General features: G+C 50.9%; 1 protein-coding gene across 1 annotated transcript in view; it reads right to left on the bottom strand.

Annotated features, from left to right (window-relative positions):
* The window catches only part of CPE (carboxypeptidase E), a 359,008-nt gene extending 344,971 nt beyond the window's left edge, over positions 1–14,037 (bottom strand). Inside the window, exon 1 of the mRNA XM_086962397.1 lies at positions 13,524–14,037. Within this exon, the coding sequence (XP_086818523.1) occupies positions 13,524–13,821 (298 nt within the window). The 5' untranslated portion in view covers positions 13,822–14,037. The remainder of the gene's footprint in view (positions 1–13,523) is intronic.
* Between the last annotated feature and the right edge of the window lie 6,765 nt (positions 14,038–20,802).

The raw sequence follows: 20,802 nt of genomic DNA, 5'->3' as shown, positions 1-20,802 counted from the left end.
GGAACACAAAATAACAGTGCCTACCTCAAACTTGTTACAAAGAAGGAACATGTTGTACTTTACCCAGATACAATGGTCTGAAAAAAAATCATAGGGGGTAATTTACAATCCCCTTGCGCCACAGTTGTGTCACTTTTTCCCATATTAAAAGTGACGCACCGGTGGCGCAGAAGGCTTGTAAATAAGCCCCCTAATGTTTTATAAGAAACGTAGCACCCTGAATCAACAGCAGCTTTAGAAAATCAATCAAAAGACTACCAGTGTCAAGCATCCCAAATGATACAACCGTTTCCTATCAAAGTGCCTCAATGTGCATCTTTTAAGATGTAATTGATCCCACTATTTCCTCCACTAAAATATGAGTTATGTGAGGTATGTTCATATTAAATGTAAATGCAATTCATGGATGTATTAACATTGTTTTGCTCGCATCTTTTAACATGGCCCAGAACATTACACAGCTAACCTTACCCTGGAGGGGTTGTGCTTCAAAGGCAGAGAACAGAGAGAGAGAAAGAGAGTGAAATCGAAAGCAGTGGCAGCTAGCTTCAGTACAGAAATGGTGAGGCACGTAGGTCCACGATTCACCATAAATGCGGAGTTGGAGCATGACCGGTGCGGTACTTCTCTTTTCCACAAGCAAGAACTTCCTGCTTGTGGAACGCAACTCCAACCAATCCTGGAGCTGATTTCATGCTGTCAAAGCAGCTGCAGGATTGGTGGGAGCAGATTCACCCAGTGCTCATTTTGAGGCTGGGGGCCTGTGCCAGCAATCCCCAGGCTGTTTCACAGCCTTTGGATTGCTGGGTATACAGTGTGCATATTGGAATGACTGTCGCAACATGGCCAGCCAATCCAACATGCGCACTGTAGATCAGTGCTGTCTTCCTGTATTTGTAGGATTCGGCTCCACCCTTGTGCAATTCGCTACGTTACCTCACACTGTGATGGAGAGGAATGCCATGGGCGTTACAGAGGGTGTTTCCACGTAACACCCATGACATTTGACACATTACCAGGTTTACAACAAGTTGTAAGCCTGGGAATGCATCAAAAGACTACGCCTCCCGACGGGGAGGTGTAAAGGAGGCGTAACGAGGAGACATAACATTATTTCTCCTAATTTTTTCTTCTTTATATGCATGCTGCATTAAGCAGTACACATAGAAAGGGATGCCAAATCTTGCTTGCATTCGCCAACCTACCATTGGTGAGCTGCGCACAAGAAAAAACTCTGCCACAAGGTGGTTGGCAGAATTTGCCCCAAACTCTGCGTTACAAGTGTAATGCAGAGTGCCAAAAATTACGCAAACTCTGCCAGCAGAGTGCAATTTCTCGCTCATCCCTAGTTCAGACAGGAAAAACTAAAAATTCTTGAAAAATGTAAATAGACATGGACGTCCACTGACAAATGCAAGACATACCTATTTATGCTTCCGTTATTTGGTATATTTCCCAACAGGTGAGGAAATTCTCTTGGTCTCATGAAAAACAGCATCAGTTTTTCTCTAATTACCTTTAGCCATTGATGCATTTGTCTGAATAATTAACTTTTTGTGATCTAAAAAAAACAGGTTATCAACATCCAATTTGTTTTCTATAATCATATGTGCACCACATATGTTAATATAACAACGCATTGAACATCAAAAAATAATTCCACCCACAGCAAGACTTAACAAATTACTTAATTTTCTCCCTTTGAAGGCAGAAATCTGCCTCAGGGATACCGCCTACTAAATCACATTTGTTACAGCACATGATAATAATACTGCGCCGCCAAAAAAATGGTAACCAGAATTAGTATAGGCTGAGGGAAGAATATTAATTACATATTTAACTTGTGATGCAGTTATAGGCATTGTAGTGGATGCAATACAATTTTAGATTAATATTATTGACTTTGATTTAGTGTCAAACTAATCAAATTAAATATGCCCCAATATGTTATATTAAGCTCCTATAATGGGAACCCTGTGCATCAGTACGTGTGCACAGAGTGATGTTCTCTATTCAGGATAGACTGGCGCATGCCAAGGTTGCCCCCTATCACCACTACTTTTTAGAATAGGCCAGGACAGCGCATGTGCTGCTCTGCAAGCCATGATGGACTGCAGTACGGAATAGAATCCCTGCGCATTCTCTGCCCATATTTGTAATTTGCCTGTGTCATTATCCTTCGTAAATGCTGCCTTCTGATTCTTTAATGGGCTTGTTAGTCTCTCCTTAGTACCGCCTTGTCTTCATTCGTTACCTCCCATGAGGACTGGCCTTTTTGCTTCGGGTGTTACCCTGTGAGTCTTTTTTTAATCTGTAAGCACTATTTTCTTTAATGCGTTTCTCCTACTGCAGGCACGAATTGCTTTCATGCAACATTCAGCGCCCCGTGTGCGCATTCACTTTCTGAGCAGCCCAGGACAATGGCGGCCGCTTCTTTGAATAGGTTTCGAATTTGAGCTATTGGCATTGTACATGACATTGCCTTTTATTTATGTGTTAATTATCAAAACAAATAAATATATAAAAGGCATTGTCATTTAAAATGCCAATAGCTTAAACTCTTGCAAATGAGAGACCCTTTGCCTTGCAAATGCTTGTTGCACTTCCTATTGAGCCGCTTGCAAACTGAATTAGAATTGATGGAGTTGTGCAGGACCTGCACGGTGGTATGGTCTCTTGTAGGGCAATGGGCAAAATTATTGAGCCTCTTTATATGCAGATAACCTGTTGATATATACTAGGGACCCAACATGGACTGGCTGGTGATCTATAGATATAGTTGATAGATTGGTGGTGATCTTAGGTTTATTGGTCAGTTGGGGTAAATCAGTGATTTATCCACGCTAGGGAGACACATCAGCTGTTGAGTGGCAAACTCAGATAATGGTAACAAGCAGCAGTTTCAAATACCTAGAGACAGGCATCACTAGACACCCACAAGGGCATAAGAGCTGAACTTGCTACCACTCCTACAACCCACACACTAAAATGTGACACAACAAAACTCGCTTCCCATATCAATTATAGGTCGTGTGGCTATATTTGAGAGGTTCTACTTCCAAAGACTGTTGTGTGTACTTCAGAAATACCCCTTCTAAATCCCAGTAGAGTTTTCTTTAGGAAAATCTACAAAAACTTAAGGTAATTCATCTGAGCAAACAAGAGGCATATGATAGGTGTGCAGAATCCAGAGGGGGCGTGGCTTAGCAAGCCACGATGGCGGCTGTGTCCTGCTGAGGCTCCGCGATCGGGCTAGCATCTTGCCCAGTTCCTGGATCGCAGGGAGCCTCAACATACCCGAATCCACACCCGGGATGCCCCCGCACACTGGGGCACCCCTTGAGTGACCAGCAGCTACTGCAAACAGACAGCGCGAGCCAGACTGCTCCCTGCCGAGACCGAGGGACGCCGACCCTGGAAAATGGCAGACGCTACTGAGCCCTGCGGACCCGTGAACCGCCGAAACCCAGCTTCCTAGAGGGCGACCCCAGAAGTCGTAACCAGCGACAGCTACGGGAGAGCCTGTGAGAGCGCCGACGTTAGCCCACCGGGATATACGGTGCACAGCGCCTCTCTGCGCTCCGGAGCCCCGACACACAAGATGGCGGCCGCCGCCCCGGGGCTCCGTTACACCGAGGCTGCATCCCCACCAGAAGCCTGATCGGCTCCCAGATTCGGACTACCTGCCACCACAGACCGCGAGGAACCAGCGAGCGCACCATCGGCACGGCGCTGACCACCCCAGGTGCCCGGCACCCTCAATGTGAGCGGTGAGTGGGGGTCTCACCCATCCCCCCCCGGGGGTCTTGACTGTGGCGCCCCGACCTCGGCCCCTTGAGCCGTCATCCTGCAGAAGCGGCGCTACCGAACGGCGCTCTCCTCCATCCCGGAGCCCCGGCTCGCAAGATGGCGGCAGCCACCCCGGAGCCCCGGCACCTCGAAGCCGGTCCCCCGCCAGGAGCCTGATCGGGCCCCTCGAAACTGGACAGCTTGCCATCGCGGACTGCAAGAGGCGCGCCGCTTACACGGAGCCGGGTACTACAAAAACCCGCCATCATAATCAAGGGCGGTGAGTGCCGTTCTGGCTTCCCCCCCCCCCCGAGGACCTCACGCCGGCGCCCCGGTGACCTCCATCTCACGTGCGACCTCGTGGGAAGCCACTGGACACGCCGCCACCCGGCCAGGGTGTCCGAAACGCGGTCACCTCAACTAACTGCCCGGTGAACCCGAGTGCCTGACCATAACATGGCGCCCATGAGGACCTGGCGCCGAAGACAGTCATTCTGTGGATAGGAACGCCCTACTTGCACTGAAGACGGTACCAGCGACCCCCCCCCTGGCCCACGCCTCCCGACCTTACCCTGCCGGTCAACGCGGATACTGGGCCCCTCCACACAGAGAGGGGAGGACCCCCACGCGGACGGAACCGCCGACCCCGGCAACCGCACACCGCCCCTGGCACCCCTGGCGGAGGCCCCCCCGAGGTGGAACGAGCCTCGCATTGAACCCGGAGGGGACTGGAGGAGCTGACCGGCACTCAACTGCCACTCACCCGGCGATACTGCGTGGCGACGACCTACCGCCCTCGAGACTCACGGCAACCAAGGGGGGAACCCCCTCTCCCTCCTAGCAGCACCCATGGGGAAGCCGAGGGCCACCCAAGCAGTCCCGGAAACAGCTGTCGAGAAGATGCCACAGACGAGGGCATGGACACAGACCAATGCGTCGCAAACCGACCCTACACTATCAGCGAAGCTGGACCAGGTGCTAGCGGCAATTGAAATGTCTCGCCTCTCGATGGAAGAGAGATTGGGTACCCTGACGACAGACATTAACCTGATTCGGGATGAACACCGTAAACTAGCGGACAGAGTGAAGGAGGGTGAACGGATCGTGACTGAATTACAACCAGCAGTGAAATCGCAGGAAGCAGATATGCAGGAGATCCTGCGCCGCGTGACGACCCTGGAAGAACGCACAGTGGATTTGGAGGGACGCTCGAGGCGCTGTAACAGTCGCGTACTGGGCCTGCCGGAGGGGATTGAAAACTCGGACCCTCTGACCTACATGGAATCCTGGACTAAATCGTTTACCCCAGACTGCGACCGGTCGCCGTACTTCTCCATCGAAAGGGCCCACAGAGTCCCAGCCCGGGCACCCAAGCCTGGTCTCCCCCCACGGCCCATGCTAGCCAAGTTCCTACACTTCCGAGACCGGGATGCGGTCCTCCGCGCGGCCCGGACGGCGGGCCCCCTGCAGGTAGAAGACCAACATGTTATGGTGTTCCCGGACTATGCCCGAGAGGTCCAACAACGACGATCCACGTTTCTGGAAGTCAAGAGGCGCCTCCGCGCAAATGATCTTCAATATTCCCTGCTGTTCCCTGCCCGCCTTAAAGTGATCCACAAAGGGAAAGCTCTCTTCTTCAACACGGCAGCGGACGCACAGGACTGGACCGAATTTCATTGCCCACTGATCCCTAAACCCGGACCCCAGAAGACACGCAACAATGACTCCGGACGATCAAGGAGACGAGGCGCAAGTCGCGCGCGATCTAGCCGCTCCAAGAGTCAGGCGTCCTCCCAGGCGGGCTCACCCGATCTCACACAAATCATGCAGGAACGACGAGACGCCATACGGGCGGCCACCGGACTACATTTGTCACCCCCAGCTTCGGACCTGGAAGGTCAACCACACCTGTTCACCCCAGAGAAAGACCGGGACAGTGATGGAACTATGTCAGGATTTGGCCCAATCTCCTCCCCCCTCGTTGTGGCGCACACATTGGACGCTGCCCTAGCCAGCCAGCCTGCCACCTCATCGTGAACAGCTGAACTGTCAACTGACATATCCTTTTCATGATTGCCTGTTGTAATGCGCGACGTCTAGAAGCCTAGACTACTCTACCGGATAACTGTGAGCTCCAGCGAGCGATAAACACTTCTCCTACTAGAGCCCGACCCGCACACAGGCCCAGCAGCGACACATGCTGCCACCCCCGCGAATTTCTGTTGATTTTCTCCCCTAGTGGGACACTAGTTTGGATATGTCACCCCCAGTGACGTATCCTCAGTATTGGGACAGTTGCCCACTCAAAGTTCTAGTTGTTGTTAACTCCCCCAGTACCCCCCCCACGTTTGAGGAAGCTTGGCACGCAGGAACACATACGACACACATACACGGGCGGCCCACAGTAATTGTAGAGGAGCCCCTTCCCCAACCACACCACCCTAGGAATGGCTGTCCCCCACTCAGACATTAATATCCTTACACTAAACGTGCGGGGCCTACACACACCCAGCAAACGCTACTCTGTATACTCCTACATACGACGCATGGCAGCCAATATAGCGTTTCTACAAGAGACACACATTAACGCCACTGAGCTCAATCGCTTACAAGCCAAATGGCGAGGGACCATCTGTGCCACACAATATTCAGCATTCGTGCGCGGCGCATTAATCTGGGTGAGGCCAGGTACCCCCTTCCGGGCGCTCCGGCGCATAGTAGATAGGATGGGCAGATACGCGCTTCTAGAGGGCATTCTTGATGGGCAGGGGTACTCCTAGGCAGCATTTGCGCCCCCAATACGGATCAGGACCAGTTCTGGGATCACCTTACGAGCGTACTAGCCCAGTTCACCACAATCTCGTGGGTATTGGGAGGCGACTTTAACTGCACACTAGACCCCTCACTGGACCGCTCGCACCCTCCCCCCACACACTCCCCGGCCCCCCGGCAGGCGGCCCTCTTTAGAGCATGGACCACACACTGGGCGCTTACTGACGCATGGCGAAACCTACACCCACTAGCTCGCATCTACTCCTTCCACTCGGTTCCACACAACCTCCGAGTCCGCCTAGACCGTTTCCTCTGCTCTGCTTCGATCCTTCCTAAGATTACATCTACGGATTATCTGGGACGGATCCTCTCAGATCATGACGCCCACATTATACGTCTTACCTGGCGCCCCCCACATCCACCGGTCCCCACCTGGCGCCTCCCTAGAGACTGTCTAACGGACCCGGTTTTCAGGGATGCACACACATCCAGCATACGCGATTACTTTACGCACAACGAGAACACTGCGTCATCGGTACTAGTGGAATGGGACGCGTATAAGGTGGTGGCGAGGGGAGAATGCATCATACAGATAGTGGGGGTCCGCCGCGCCTTAGAACGGACGCTCTTAACAGCGGAACGAGCTTTAGCTGCCCTCACCACACGACCTGACGACTCGGAGGAACACGCCGTGCTCACGGCGGAGGCTAAAACGGAATATCAGACTGCCTGCGCTGACCTCCGGAAGTATAATTTTAGGGCATACGCCTCTAGGGTACACAAAGACAGAGACAAAACCGGGGCACTTCTGGCCTGGATGGCGAAGCAGGAAACTGAAATCAAGCCGATCACAGACATCATCAACCCGGAGGGTGTGTTAGTGCAATCACAAGCCGAGATTCTCCTAGCATTTCAACGCCATTATACGCGAGTGTACGAAGCCCCGGCTTACTGCTCCCCGTTTCCCGCGGACCCCTTTTTAGACCCCCTGACGCTGCCCACGATATCGGATGACGACAAACGCACACTGGACGCCAGAATAATTCCCTCTGACATCACCCGAGCGATGCGCGCCATGTCCCGGAATAAAGCACCGGGACTGGATGGCTTCCCACTAGAATACTACTCAACATTTTCTTCCCTGGTGGTCCCCCATCTGTCACGGATGTTCGGGGCGTCACTCCATTTAGGGAGGTTGCCCCAGTCGCTACGGGAGTCCGTGATTGTCACCTTTCTTAAACCTCATAGGGATCCGCTCCACATGGGGTCATACCGGCCCATCACACTCCTATCGGCTGATTGTAAGATCCTAGGGAAGATCCTGGCTGATCGATATGCACAAATCATACGCCCACTGGTCCACCCCGACCAATGCGGCTTCGTCCCAGGGAGAAATACCTCCCAGAACCTCCGCCGGGTCTTCCATATCCAAGATCAAGTACGTGACAGATTTCCCTGCGCCGCCTGCCTCATTATGGACCTAGAGAAGGCGTTCGACACCCTCACCTGGCCCTACCTGTTCTCGGTCCTGCACCGCCTTAATATCGGCCCGACCCTCATGGTATATACCCGCCTCCTATACACCGACCTCACCACTCGAGTTCGTATCGGGAAACGCATCTCACCGGCGTTTGAAGTTCGACGGGGCACAAGACAAGGATGCCCCTTGTCGCCCCTCCTATTCGCGCTGGCAGTCGAGCCGCTGGCGATTCGACTGCGTCAGGAAGGTGTAGACTGGGGCGTACCACTCGCAGACGGAACCCATTGTGTGTCCATGTACGCGGATGATCTTCTCATATATGTCCGAGACATTGGAACGGACCTAACCCCCATAGGAGCCACATTGGTGGAATTTGCAGCAGCCTCAGGTCTACAAGTAAATTGGGACAAGTCCACAGTCTACCCTCTACACCCAGACCTACCCCCCCGAGACGTCGAACTCGGACCACATAAGCTCTCATGGTCAGCGGAAGCTCCCCGGTACCTCGGCGTTCGCTTGTACCATTCTCCAGCAGACATCTTCGAAGGCAATCACCGCAAGGTGCTAGCTAGCCTACGCCCGACGGTCGCCTTCTGGAATAAACTACCGCTAGCCCCGATAGGACGGATAGCCCTCGCTAAAATGGTGATGCTTCCCCGGCTCCTTTACCATTTTACAAACCTGCCGGTGATACCGCCCAGATCCTTCTTTCGCGATGTTGATTCCCTCTTGGGAACTCTTATTTGGGGAGCGGGCCGCCACAGGGTCGCTCTGAAAACTCTTCAACTCCCCACGATGCAGGGGGGACTCGGAGCACCATCCTTCGAGGCATACTTTCTCGCGGCACAGCTCCAGTGGCTGTCCTACTGGACGGCGGACCGTTACCCTCAGGAGACGGTTACCCCTACTAGCAGAATCGCGACTCCGGAGCTCACTCGTCTACTTCTCCCGGGCACCAAGCCACGGCGCACATACCCCCTCCATGTAGCGATAGCGCGCCGATGCATGATGCGGGTTCACCGGCTGTCCCCTGATAGGCCCCCATACTCCCCGCTGCTACCATTAATAGGCAGCCCCAGGCAGGATTCCTACTTCACGGCTCCACTGCTCGCCGACTGGTCCAACTGTGGCATCACAGACCTGGAATCACTCTTCGAGGAGGGACAGTTGAAGCCGCTTGACCGCTTGATCGCAGAATATGGGCTCCCTCCGGGTCAATTCCTCAGGTACAGGCAACTGCTCGATGGATACCGGCCCCATTTCAATCTCCAAACTGGCGAGCCAGACACGCATCCAGTAATACATGCTATCCTACATATGGGGGTGGGTCGCCACCTGGTCACATGGCTATACAAATCCATCCGAGAACTCTCATACGCTCCCCTGACAACCCTACGAGCCACTTGGGAAGAGGACATAGGCCGCGCTCTACACGACTCAGAGTGGACCAAAGCGCTCGAGGCTCCTAAACGCGTCTCTAGGAACGCCCGCTTCAAAAATATTCAATATTATATATTACACAGGGCATATCTCACCCCAACGCGATTACAGAAGTTCTACCCCTCCACACCATTCCTATGCCCCAGATGCTGTTCCCCTGCTGCAAATTTCCGTCATATGTTTTGGGACTGTCCCAACCTTCAACCCTTCTGGCGGGCAGTACACAACACACTACTGGAACTCACGGGTCTCACCACACTAGCCACCTGGGAGTCCAGTGCACTAGGCATCCTCCACATCCCAAAGCAGGAACCTGTCCATAGACGTTTCGTGCCCTTAGCGCTCCTGTTGGCCAATAGATGTATAACCATGCGCTGGCGATCCCCAGAGGGCCCCCCCATAGCACAATGGAAAGGGGCGGTTAGCAAATGGGCGGCAGCGGAGGAAGACGCCTTAAGAGAAGAAGAAGCCAAGGGTGCGCGTAAAATTCCCATCTCCATGGAATGGGCCATGCTCCTTCACAGCTTCCGACAGTCCACGCAGGCAGGAGACCCACCTGACCCTTCCCCTCCCCCCACCCGAGAAGACCGGTAGCCTTTACCTGATGTGAGCCACCCCAGGGTCGAACCCCAATAACCCCCCACATCTTGAGCGGCCTCTCGTATGTCCGGCCACCTGGCCCCCACCTCGCTAGCCGAGATAGAGCAACCCCCCTGCCAATCCCCCCCCCTTCCCCCCCCCCCCACTTCGGACCGTAGGGCGCATAGCCCCGTGGGGTTCCCCCCCCCCCTTTCTTTTCCTTACCCCCCCCCCCTCGACACCCTGCGGCCGATATCTCCCTGTTTGAACCCTGCTAGCGCCTACATGCTTCCCTCCCACAGTTTCATCACCCCTCTGTTCACTGGTAACACTATTATATGCACAGTACAGACCCAGTTCCTGCGCCGTTATGGCAAGCAAGCACCCGCCTGTCCTTATTCACCGCCCCCACGGCGATACTGTTCCATCGCTTCCCAGCCTGCAGGCGCCCTCACACGATTGTAATGTACTGATTAACCGAAGTCATGTTTATGTGTACCAGTTCTATAAAATGAGAAAATGTTGCACGCATAGCTGTTCGTGGCTAAATGTTGAGGCCACGTCGGCGGATTGTTTACTCTGTACTGATATACTTTTTTTCTGCAACAATAAAAACAAATTTAAATAAATAGGTGTGCAGAATCCAAGTACAAAGGTGGCTTGGCAGAGGTGGACAGACACTGTACTACTGGGGAACACAACAGCCAGTAAGTAAGAACTGGCTGTTCAGATCACAAAAAGATCCAGCTGTGAGACAGGAATGAGCTGACATGATATGGACAGTTCTACTTAATGCCCTCTATGGCAGCCGAATGTCCATTGCCACATGACAAGTCACTAAAGAAGTGATAGGCTGCTGGTACAAGCCAATGGATAGGCTTGAAGCGAGGCAGGTGTGTGCTCTGCGGGAGTACCATATTTAACACATCTGAATACGATGAATTTGTTTAAATAGGAAAACATCTTTGGCATGTCCAGGGTAGGTGACGTGAGCGACCATGACCACAAGAAGTTGCTCTACTATTAGGTAGAAACATTTAACATGCATAGGACACAGTTTTCAGATGTGGCATGCAGTGGGTTGACACCAAAGGAAGCGGAGGAATGTCATGGAGTAGAGACTGACCATTGGGTTGCCAGTGGGAAGGAAAACTTCACAAGTCCACTGAGATCTGTCCTTCAAGTTGACATTGCTAGGGATCATGAATGAAAGAAAATTCCCAGGGGGTGAACAAATACTCATCAGCATGGGGCTTCTGCTGGCAGAAAGGTATTTTCTGAAACACTGGACGTCTCCCTCAGCTGCACCCCTTCACTCTGCCAGGAGTGCGGGTAAAAGACAGGTGGACATTATTTCAGAAGTCTACTGACCAGGTTAGACCAAGCCCGAAGAAACGTGAAAAACCAGGTCGTGGCTTTAGAGACTGCAGTGGGGGTGGTTACAGAGTGTGGTACTAGAGATAATATATCGGTAAGATGTAGACATTTTTTCTACTGTGATGTTACAGGTGCACTGTGTGTCATCCTGGCGAAAAGTATTGTACCAATTGTCGTTTAGTTTATTGAGCAAATGCTAATTAAAAGAGTTTTGAAAAATATATCTAATATATATGTTTCTTTTACACCTAGTCTCACAAATATTGTATTAATTACCAATGTTCTGGGCAAACAACTAGTGAATTAGACCTCTAGGACCCAATTCAGAGAACACAGTCGAAATAAGTATGAAAGCAGCAGACTAGGGAAGGAAAGAGCAGTTCTACTGAGTCTGATTGCAACATACTTTGAAGAGTACTTACAACACATCCATCAGTACTGATTTTTTTTGCTGTAGTGGTGTCTCAAGGGGTGCGGAAGTATGCCAGGTTTATTCCATATTCAGAAACTAAGCAGGGGTACTATTATCCGGGGGGTTCACATGATAGATTTGATATGTTCGAGGTTCTTTATTACGCTCTAAGGTTGCCTCTTGGCTGGACTATCGCACTGACCAGAACACTGACGGTGCCGTACTACTTAAGGAGTACAAAAGGGGTGTGAGTGTTTGATTGGTTCAGATGCTCCGTCCATTACCACCCCCTTTTGTACTGCTTTTAGCCACCACAAGTGTGGCAGGGTATGCTCAGACGTGAGTCCCTTGCTCACTTTGCCACTGGATTCAAGCAAGTCGGGCTGAAGACGGCGGAATGCCAGAAACCGGTCCTCGGAAGCTTGTTTCCGGTCCAGGGAAGGCATGGCTTGGCAGTTCGGGCTGGACTGTTCCGATGAGGCACAGGGTCAGACTGATTTGCATATAGCCATGTCTGAACTAGGGTGGCAGAGTGGGTTAAAGAACGAAGATGTATTAAACCCAGATCTTTTGATTGGGTGTGAGTGTTTGATTGATTCAGATGCTCCGTCCATCACCACCCCCTTTTGTACTGCTTTTGGCCACCACAAGTGTGGCAGGGTATGCTCAGACGTGAGTCCCTTGCTCACTTTGCCACTGGATTCAAGCAAGCCGGGCTGAAGACGGCTGGAATGCCAGAAACCGGTCCTCGGAAGCTTGTTTCCGGTCCAGGGAAGGCATGGCTTAGCAGTTCGGGCTGGACTGTTCCCATGAAGCACAGGGTCAGACTGATTTGCATATAGCCATGTCTGAACTGGGGTGGCAGAGTGGGCTAAAGAACGGTGATGGATTAAACCCAGATCTTTTGACTGGGTGTGAGTGTTTGATTGGTTCAGATGCTCCGTCCATTACCACCCTCTTTTGTACTACTTAAGGAAGCGCCATATTTCAAGGCACAACTGAACTGCTTGTTCCGATTGTGTGCTGGTCTGGTGATGTTCTGAAATACAGTGTAATGTAGTCTATTAGCATGCCACGTCGGATAAGTGGTGCCAAAGCAAAAGCAGAGATTCGATGGAGAGCCGTGACACGGCCGGGCCTGCAGAGGTGTAAATATGCCGTGTATGGCTGAGGGTTGGGCTAGGCTACTATCCACCGTGAATGAACGAGTCTAGAGACGCACACGTCTATCAGCAGACGCTGGTCTGCTGGTAATGAATGGGAAATTATACGTCTGGGTAGGCACAGGTGAGTAATGAGGGGTCTGGCGCTAATGGGTAATAATGGTTCTGGGGAGGCATGCGGGGCTAATGGTGGGTCTGGCAGACACTAATAAAACATAATATGAACGGGCAGGTGTCAACGGGTACTGCCATGCACTAACAGTGCGGGGACCAGGGTGACGTGCATAGATTATGATAGATCGGAGTGGCTGATTGTGAATGTTGGAACGCTGAATATACACGAGGGCGGTGCTCAGCGTTTGGGGAAGGTTTCATATATCTGGGCACTCTGCGGATGGACCCGATTGTAGAATTCTGTTCGCGGGTTCAAGTTGCTCGGTGTCATGCACCTCGGTCGTTACAGATCTGCTATACATTGTCCGGGAACGCTGGTGTACATGTTGCACTTTACCTGGCTCGTGCTCGCCGGGGTTGTCGGAGATCTCGATGACCAGCAGCTCCCGGCCCTCGGAGCTGCGCCCCACCGTGTATATTCTGCTGATGGATGAGCACTGCAGCCAGACGGCGACCAGCGCCTCCCGCAGCTCTGGGTACCGGTGATACTCAAAGGAGATGCCGTCCTGCTGCTGCCCCTCGCCAAGCCCGCCCCTGGCCCCAGGGGTCGCCGCCGAGCATAAGCTCCCGAGCACCAGCAGACACACGCTGAGCGCTCCCAGCAGCTGCCCCTGTCCGCCCGTCGTCCCTGACATCTCTGCTCCGCTCGCTGCCGTGCCCGTCCCGCTGCAGCCTTTGTCTGCTGCTGTCGGCCGCTCGCTGCTCAGTCTCCTCTGGTGCTGATTCTCAGCCTCTGCCCCCGAGGCTGCGTCAGCTCCTATATCTCCCCCAGCGGCCGCGAGAGGAGGGGGCTGCTGATCCGGCTGCTGATCCACTCCCGGAGCTGCGGGGAGACGTGGGCTCTACCAAGTGCCAGGGAGGAGGGGCGTCGGTCTACCTGACACTGACAGCTCCGGCTGCTGCTTCGGCGCCGCCGCTGTCGTCTCTCACAGGGCTATGCTGTTTAGAGCGCGGTGCTGTGTAGTGCAGGATGACAATATTAGGAAACAGTGCGATGGTTTCGCCCTCTGCTCAATATCATGCACGTTGACATTACCTGTACACTCCTTCAGCGTCTGCTCAGGAAAGTCCTGGTGGGTGCGATGGAGAGTGTGGCGCGTGGCGTGTTATCCCCAGCTAGCCTCTGTGCTCCAGGTTTTCGCCTACTGAAAGGCAGTTTAATGGTACCGCTGTCATCGACCTCAGAGAGATGAAAGGCTGAGCAAGACGGGGTAAAACTAGGTTTAAATCTGTGACCTGACGATTACATGTATTTTTTTGTGTTTTGTAAATCGTTATTGTATAGTGTATGTAATTGTGGATATTAATTCGAATACCTCGTTCATATTGCCTGCTGCAGCTCTGGGAAGGCCATAGTCCTTTATGGCGCTCGGGCAAGACAGCGCGCATATACAATGCTCACACACACACATATATATATAAGGGGTAAAAGGCTGCTTTGAACAGGTCTGGAAACTGTACCATCCAACCAAGCTAGGCAAATGCCTTACAAACTAATCCGCCTCACTAATACATTGTAATTACTAAAATCTCTGGCTGTTTTTCAAGACTGCAATTCCCATACATCTACAAAAACCTCTCACCTCCCCGTTCACTTTCTTCCTTTGCTTCTCCATAGCACTTGGCTAAGGGGCTTCCGAGCAACACTCCAAAATCTTTGTGGAAGCAATTCCGTCCAGAGGATATGTGTTCCTGCCCAACATTTTTTTCCTCTCTAAATCCAATTTCATAGCTTTCATAAAATCCAATACCTGACCAAGCTACAAGATCATTTCCCCTAGATGGATTAACAGCAAACCAGGACAATGTCTACCAGTCAGCCATTTCAAGAGCTTTCCTATTAGCTTGCCCCATCGAATACCACTTTTCCCAACTGAAGGACTGGGCTATTCTAAGGCCCAGCGGTGCCAGGGAACAACACCTGAAACCTTCGTGGGTTACCTGTTCCGGCGTACAAATTACAGAGACACGGGACACTTCCTTCGGCGTCAAAGATCAGCGTTTATTTACTGCAAGGATACAGAAATCGCAAGAAGTACACTACGTGTAGGTTCTGAGAGACTGCTTCGAATTGCAACAGTGGATCGCTCCTTTTATACATGTTTTAGTCATAGCACAACATAGCGAACAAAAGGTTACAACTCAGTTCCCACAGTAAACTTCAAAAGGGTCGCTTTCATGTATCCAGGAGCCCGGAACATAATTACTGTAGCATCGCCGGTTCCCAACTGTAAAAGTACGTTATCCCATCATTAAGTACACTCCATTCTGGCTGTAAACGAGTTAAGAAAAGAGACAGAAACAGGTGCAAGGAAGACAAAGATAGACAACAGATTGAGAAAGAGTGTAGGGGGCGATATCGGAAACACGTTTGCAGGATCAAAGGATTCGTGCCTAATGCATGCACGACTGAAACAATAGACCGGCACGCCAAGATGAGCCTCGAGCGGAGCCATCTGCCTTTACAGTATCATCCCCCTCGTCATAAAGACACCCTCAGAGGAACACGTGTCTTCCGCAAGAGCTTGGGAGTCCCAGGGTCACGAAGCGGACAGTGTCCGTTCGCTGGCTACTTGAGGGCAAGAGACAAAAGGGATGCCGTATCTAAAATGGAACCCGTGGGTTCAGATGGAGAAACCCACGAATAAGACGAACGGTTCAAGGCAGCGTAGCGAAAACGCGTACACCCACTAAACTCGTCATTTGCGGTTCATAGATACCAAACTCGTCCATATTCGAACGAGTCAAAAAAGTCATTACGATTCTCACGGAACCTCAGACGCTCCTTTTGCCCTCATATAGGCAAGCACTAGTCGATATCAGAATCGATCTCGATATTCATCAGATCGTTCAGATGTTGCTGCAACATTATTCTATCCATCAATGCTTCCTTGGTAACAGATGGGCGTCTTATACACGTTGTAGCACAGAGGCCACATAAGACAGGACCACACTGTACGGAAAGACAACACGTGAACAGGAACGTCACAACAACCCCTACGATCATCAGAATCTTCCAACCCCACGTCGACATTAGGCCCCAAAACCATCCTAGTAGCGTCCAATCACCTACGTCCACGTGTATGGACTCGGAGATTGTATGCAACTTCGAGATGGCTTGATATACAGTTGGAGCGTTATCAGGAATGAAAATGCAGCAGCTCGAATGGATCACCTTGCACACACCACCTCTATCTGCAAGAACAACGTCTAGAACCATACGGTTCTGCAACGTCATAAGCCTATCCGCCTGAAGCTCGGCCGTCAGATTACCAAGAGCGCTTGCAGTTATATTAGCAGTCAATTCGACCACACGAGTCAACTGTCTCAGGTTCCTACTATTAACCATAGGTCCCCAAAACGGCAGGAAACCCTTAAAGAAGTCTCCTGCTTCTTGACCGGCAGTATCCTCTTTGCTAATAACGCCTCTCACAATTCTAGTCTTGTGATAGTCCGAGGCAACTGTGAAAGTTGGAGGCAAAAGATTCGCAATATAACAGGTGCCCGAGAAGTCACGGGGCAACCATGTATATGCGCGATCGTAACATACAAAGTATGTACCCTTGGCAGTCAGGAAAACAGGGGAAGAGAGCATCGGCAAAACATACGTTTCAGTGCAAGCACTCTTCCCAAGCTGAGCTCGTGGATTTCGCCCAAGGCCTTGCAAGCAGAAATTACAGAGGTGGGGTACGATCCAGATCGGAGACGAGCTTTTAAGCTGTCTATCACCCACTGACATGCTATACTCAGCCTCATTCAGATCCTTGTATGCTCGCACCTCTTCCTCTGGGATAAGCGATGCATCAAAAATATCTCTATCTAAGTCAACAATCGCTCTTGCCAAAGGCTTGTGGTAGGGGCCGGAACCAGGATCTGCAGAGCGTGGCTCTCGATGGGGGTAGGAATCTAGTGCGCTACGGAACATAGTTTGGAATGCTCGAGCTGACCCCTGGGAGCTGTAAGGAAGAACCAAATACGGAATACCCCTATCCATGGTATGTGGCATTAACCCACACACCCAACAGTTAGTAGTATTCATCACTAACTGATGCTGATGTAGGAGCTGGACAAAGGAGTTGTTCATGAATTCCGCACGTCTAACCTGTTCATGTTGGGGCAGAGGATGAAAGGAATGTGGAGAAATAGTGGGAATAGATTTCGGTTCAGAAGAAGAAGTAGGTGAAACAGAAGGCAATAACGACTGTATTCCAAAATACACTCCACCCACCAATAGCATAGAAACAGTCAGAAACAGCAGGAATACCTGAAACAGAAAGCATTTCGTTTGTACAACCCTATGCAATTTCGATCTTCGCGCCGACATACTTTCTACTTCCGACAGCTTAGAGAACTCCATCCTCTAAAAAACGTCCGTAACGTTCTTGACGCACTTCGTTCTGAGTAGCGATTATCAATTCCCAGGAATTCCCAGGAATCGACAAAAGTAACCGACCTAGTGTCAGGAACCTGCTAAACAGAAGGAAGTACCCGCACGGCCCTACGGTCAACACGGATGAAAGGTTTTCTTAAACACACACTCAATTTTTAATGCAAATCTCCTAGCTGTGGAAAAAGGAACACACATGAAAAAGAACTCAAGAATTAATAGAGGATGCAATTGTTCATAATGTTCGTGGCAACAGTAAGGGGTAATGTGAATTCGAAAGAAAAAAACCAAAAAGGGACTTTTTTATTAGTCTTTGTCACGAGAACGAAGGAAATATCTGCTTCTTCCAGGACGAGTCTGTTCTTCAAATAATTGGTCAGATTGCGAACCAGTGTTCAATTGATCAGGTGACAGTTCAGGCCTCGAATTCTCCAATGCTGACGATTCAACAAATGTATCTGGCTGCAATGAAGTGTCTCCTACAGGTTGAGCATCACTAAACGGCACAAAACGTATTGGGGTCTCAGTTTCTGTTGCAGCAATTCCAGTTCAAACCCAAGAATCTGCTGACAAGGGGATCGGGACTTTCTTGGTGTGGGTGGCATGCACCCAATTCTTTCTGCCTTCCAAACGAACTGCAGTCGTAGCCAGCAGGACTTGGAAAGGACCCACAAATCTCGGCTCCAAGTTACGCTTTCTTCCAAATTTGCGGGTGACAACCCAGTCACCCGGTTGAAGCCGATGTCCAGGACCCTCTGTCTGTGCCGGTAGAGCTTCAAAGACCTGTTGATGAATTAACCTCAGTTTAGCAGTCAGATCGTGAAGATAATCAATTAACATTGGATATTCGAGACTATCAAAGGCCTTAGGCCTTGGGACTCCCCAAATGTTCGCAGGACGGCCGAACACAATCTCATATGGGCTAAGCCCTACTCGAGAGTGCACAGTCGCCCTGGTCGACAAGAGAGCTAGAGGCAGGGCATCGGGCCATGACAGACCAGTCGTCGCTTGAATCTTAGCAAGTTTCAGTTTCAGAGTGCCATTGTGCCCTTCAACTAAACCTGCTGACTGGGGATGATTGGCGCTATGGAATTGTTAATGTATTCCAAGGCCCTTACACACACTCTTCATCACACTCCCCACAAACTCACTTCTGTTATCTGACCATACAATCCGTGGCATTCCATACCGAGGAAAGTATTCCTTCAGTAGGACTTTCGCTGTGGACAGGGCAGTATTATCTTTAAGAGGATAGGCCTCAATCCATCTGGAGAACGCGCAAACCACAACTAAAACGTACTTCAGGTTATTGCATCTCTCCATATGGATAAAATCCAATTGGATGACCTCAAAGGGACATGTAGGAGGAGAAAAATGGCCAGGTGGAGTGGGAGTGCCCTTGCCAGGATTATACATCATACATACCATACAATTCTTAACCAATCTCTCAGCACACTTAGCAATACCATCATTCTTCCATACAGGGGACAACAACTTACATATACCTTTCGCGCTAATATGTGACAAGCCGTGAGCCATAGTCACGACGGCTAGCACATATGCATCCGGTAACATCCACCTCTGACATTCCGACAAATCAATCCAACATCCATGCGCATCTAACTTTCCCGTGCTTTCTTTCCACCAGGGCCGGCTCTAGGCATGTGCAAGCTGTGCACCTGCACAGGGCCACCAAACCCCAGGGGCCACCACGCTAATATATCCTTAATATATTAATCCTCTGAGGATGGATACATATTTGCGTGGTGGCCCCTGGCAGGGATTTGTCGGCCTCCGGCTCTGTTCCACTTCTAAAATCCCTGACCCCATCCCCTCTTTACTGGCCTGCGCGCTCCGCCCCGCCCGGACCCCCTCTTCCGGGCCCCCTACCTACGCTCCCTGCCCAGGGCCACCATGAGCCTAGAGCCGGCCCTGTTTCCACTTAGTCTTTTCAGTTTCAGTGGCCTCCTTCTGAATCGCTTTCACGCTCTCAACAGTGTCTTCACACATACCAGTCTCCGCCGGCCACCTTACTGAACTCGTAACGTACATTCGGGTTGCAAGATTCTTAGCTGTTTCCTTTGCAATCTCATCCGCAAACGCGTTACCACGACCAACATCATCCGTAATCTTTCGATGCGCGCTGCATTTAATGATTGCCACCTGTTTAGGCAATGTAAGTGCATCCAAAAGATCGTTCACGAGCTGTCCGTGTTGGATCTTCGTGCCATGCGATGTCATAAATCCTCTTTCTCTCCACAAACGACCAAAGCTATGTGCAACGCCAAACGTATATTGACTATCTGTAAACACATTCACTCGCTTTCCCTTAGACAAAACACACGCTCTCGTCAACGCAATCAACTCCGCCGCCTGCGCCGAATTCTGACTCAATCTCGCAGTTTCCACAACCGTACTCAACGTCACCACAGCATACGCAGTCGTCACATCACCATTCGGCAACTTAAAACATGAACCATCAACATACAAAGTACCATCGGGATCTGCCAATGGAGTGTTTTTTAGGTCAACACAACCCTTCGTTTCTTCCTCAGTTCGTAGATAACAATCATGTGGTGGTACATCATCTGATTCCATATTAGTCGGCAACAATGTCGCCGGGTTCAGTACATTACAACGCTTTATTTGTATATGACTTGCCAACAGCGTCAACTCGTAACCGGACAACCTTGCGCTCGTCAAGTGTTGAGTTTTCGTCCGATTCAAGAGAGTGTCGACCGCATGGGGAACCATCACCGTAAGCATATTATCCATGACCAGTCCTGCAGATTGCCGGATGGACACCGCAGCTGCCGCTGTCGCTCTTAGACAACTCAGCAATGCTCTAGCTACTGGGTCCAAGGTCGAGGAAAAATATGCACATGGACGCTGCTTACCGCCAAATTGTTGCGTCAAAACACTCAACGCACAACCCTCTCTCTCGTGAGCGTATAGTGTAAACGTCTTACTGTAATCAGGAGTACCTAACACAGGAGCCGAACACAACGCATCACGCAATTCAGAAAAACTTTTCTGACACTCTTCAGTCCATGGCAAAGGAGTCGGAACATCCTTGCACGTGAGGGCTACCAACGGCTTCGCTAGCAATGAAAAATGTGGAATCCATTGCCTGCAGTATGACGTGATACCTAGAAAGGCACGCACATCTCTCTGAGTTGTTGGCACAGTCATTCGAGCGATCGCTGCAATTCTTTCTGGGGTCAACCTT

The sequence above is a fragment of the Lissotriton vulgaris genome, chromosome 3_1 (genome assembly GCF_964263255.1).
Source record: "Lissotriton vulgaris chromosome 3_1, aLisVul1.2, whole genome shotgun sequence".
Taxonomy (NCBI): Eukaryota; Metazoa; Chordata; class Amphibia; order Caudata; family Salamandridae; genus Lissotriton; species Lissotriton vulgaris.
Note: the sequence above shows the minus strand (reverse complement) of the source record. Positions and strands in the feature narration are given on the sequence as shown.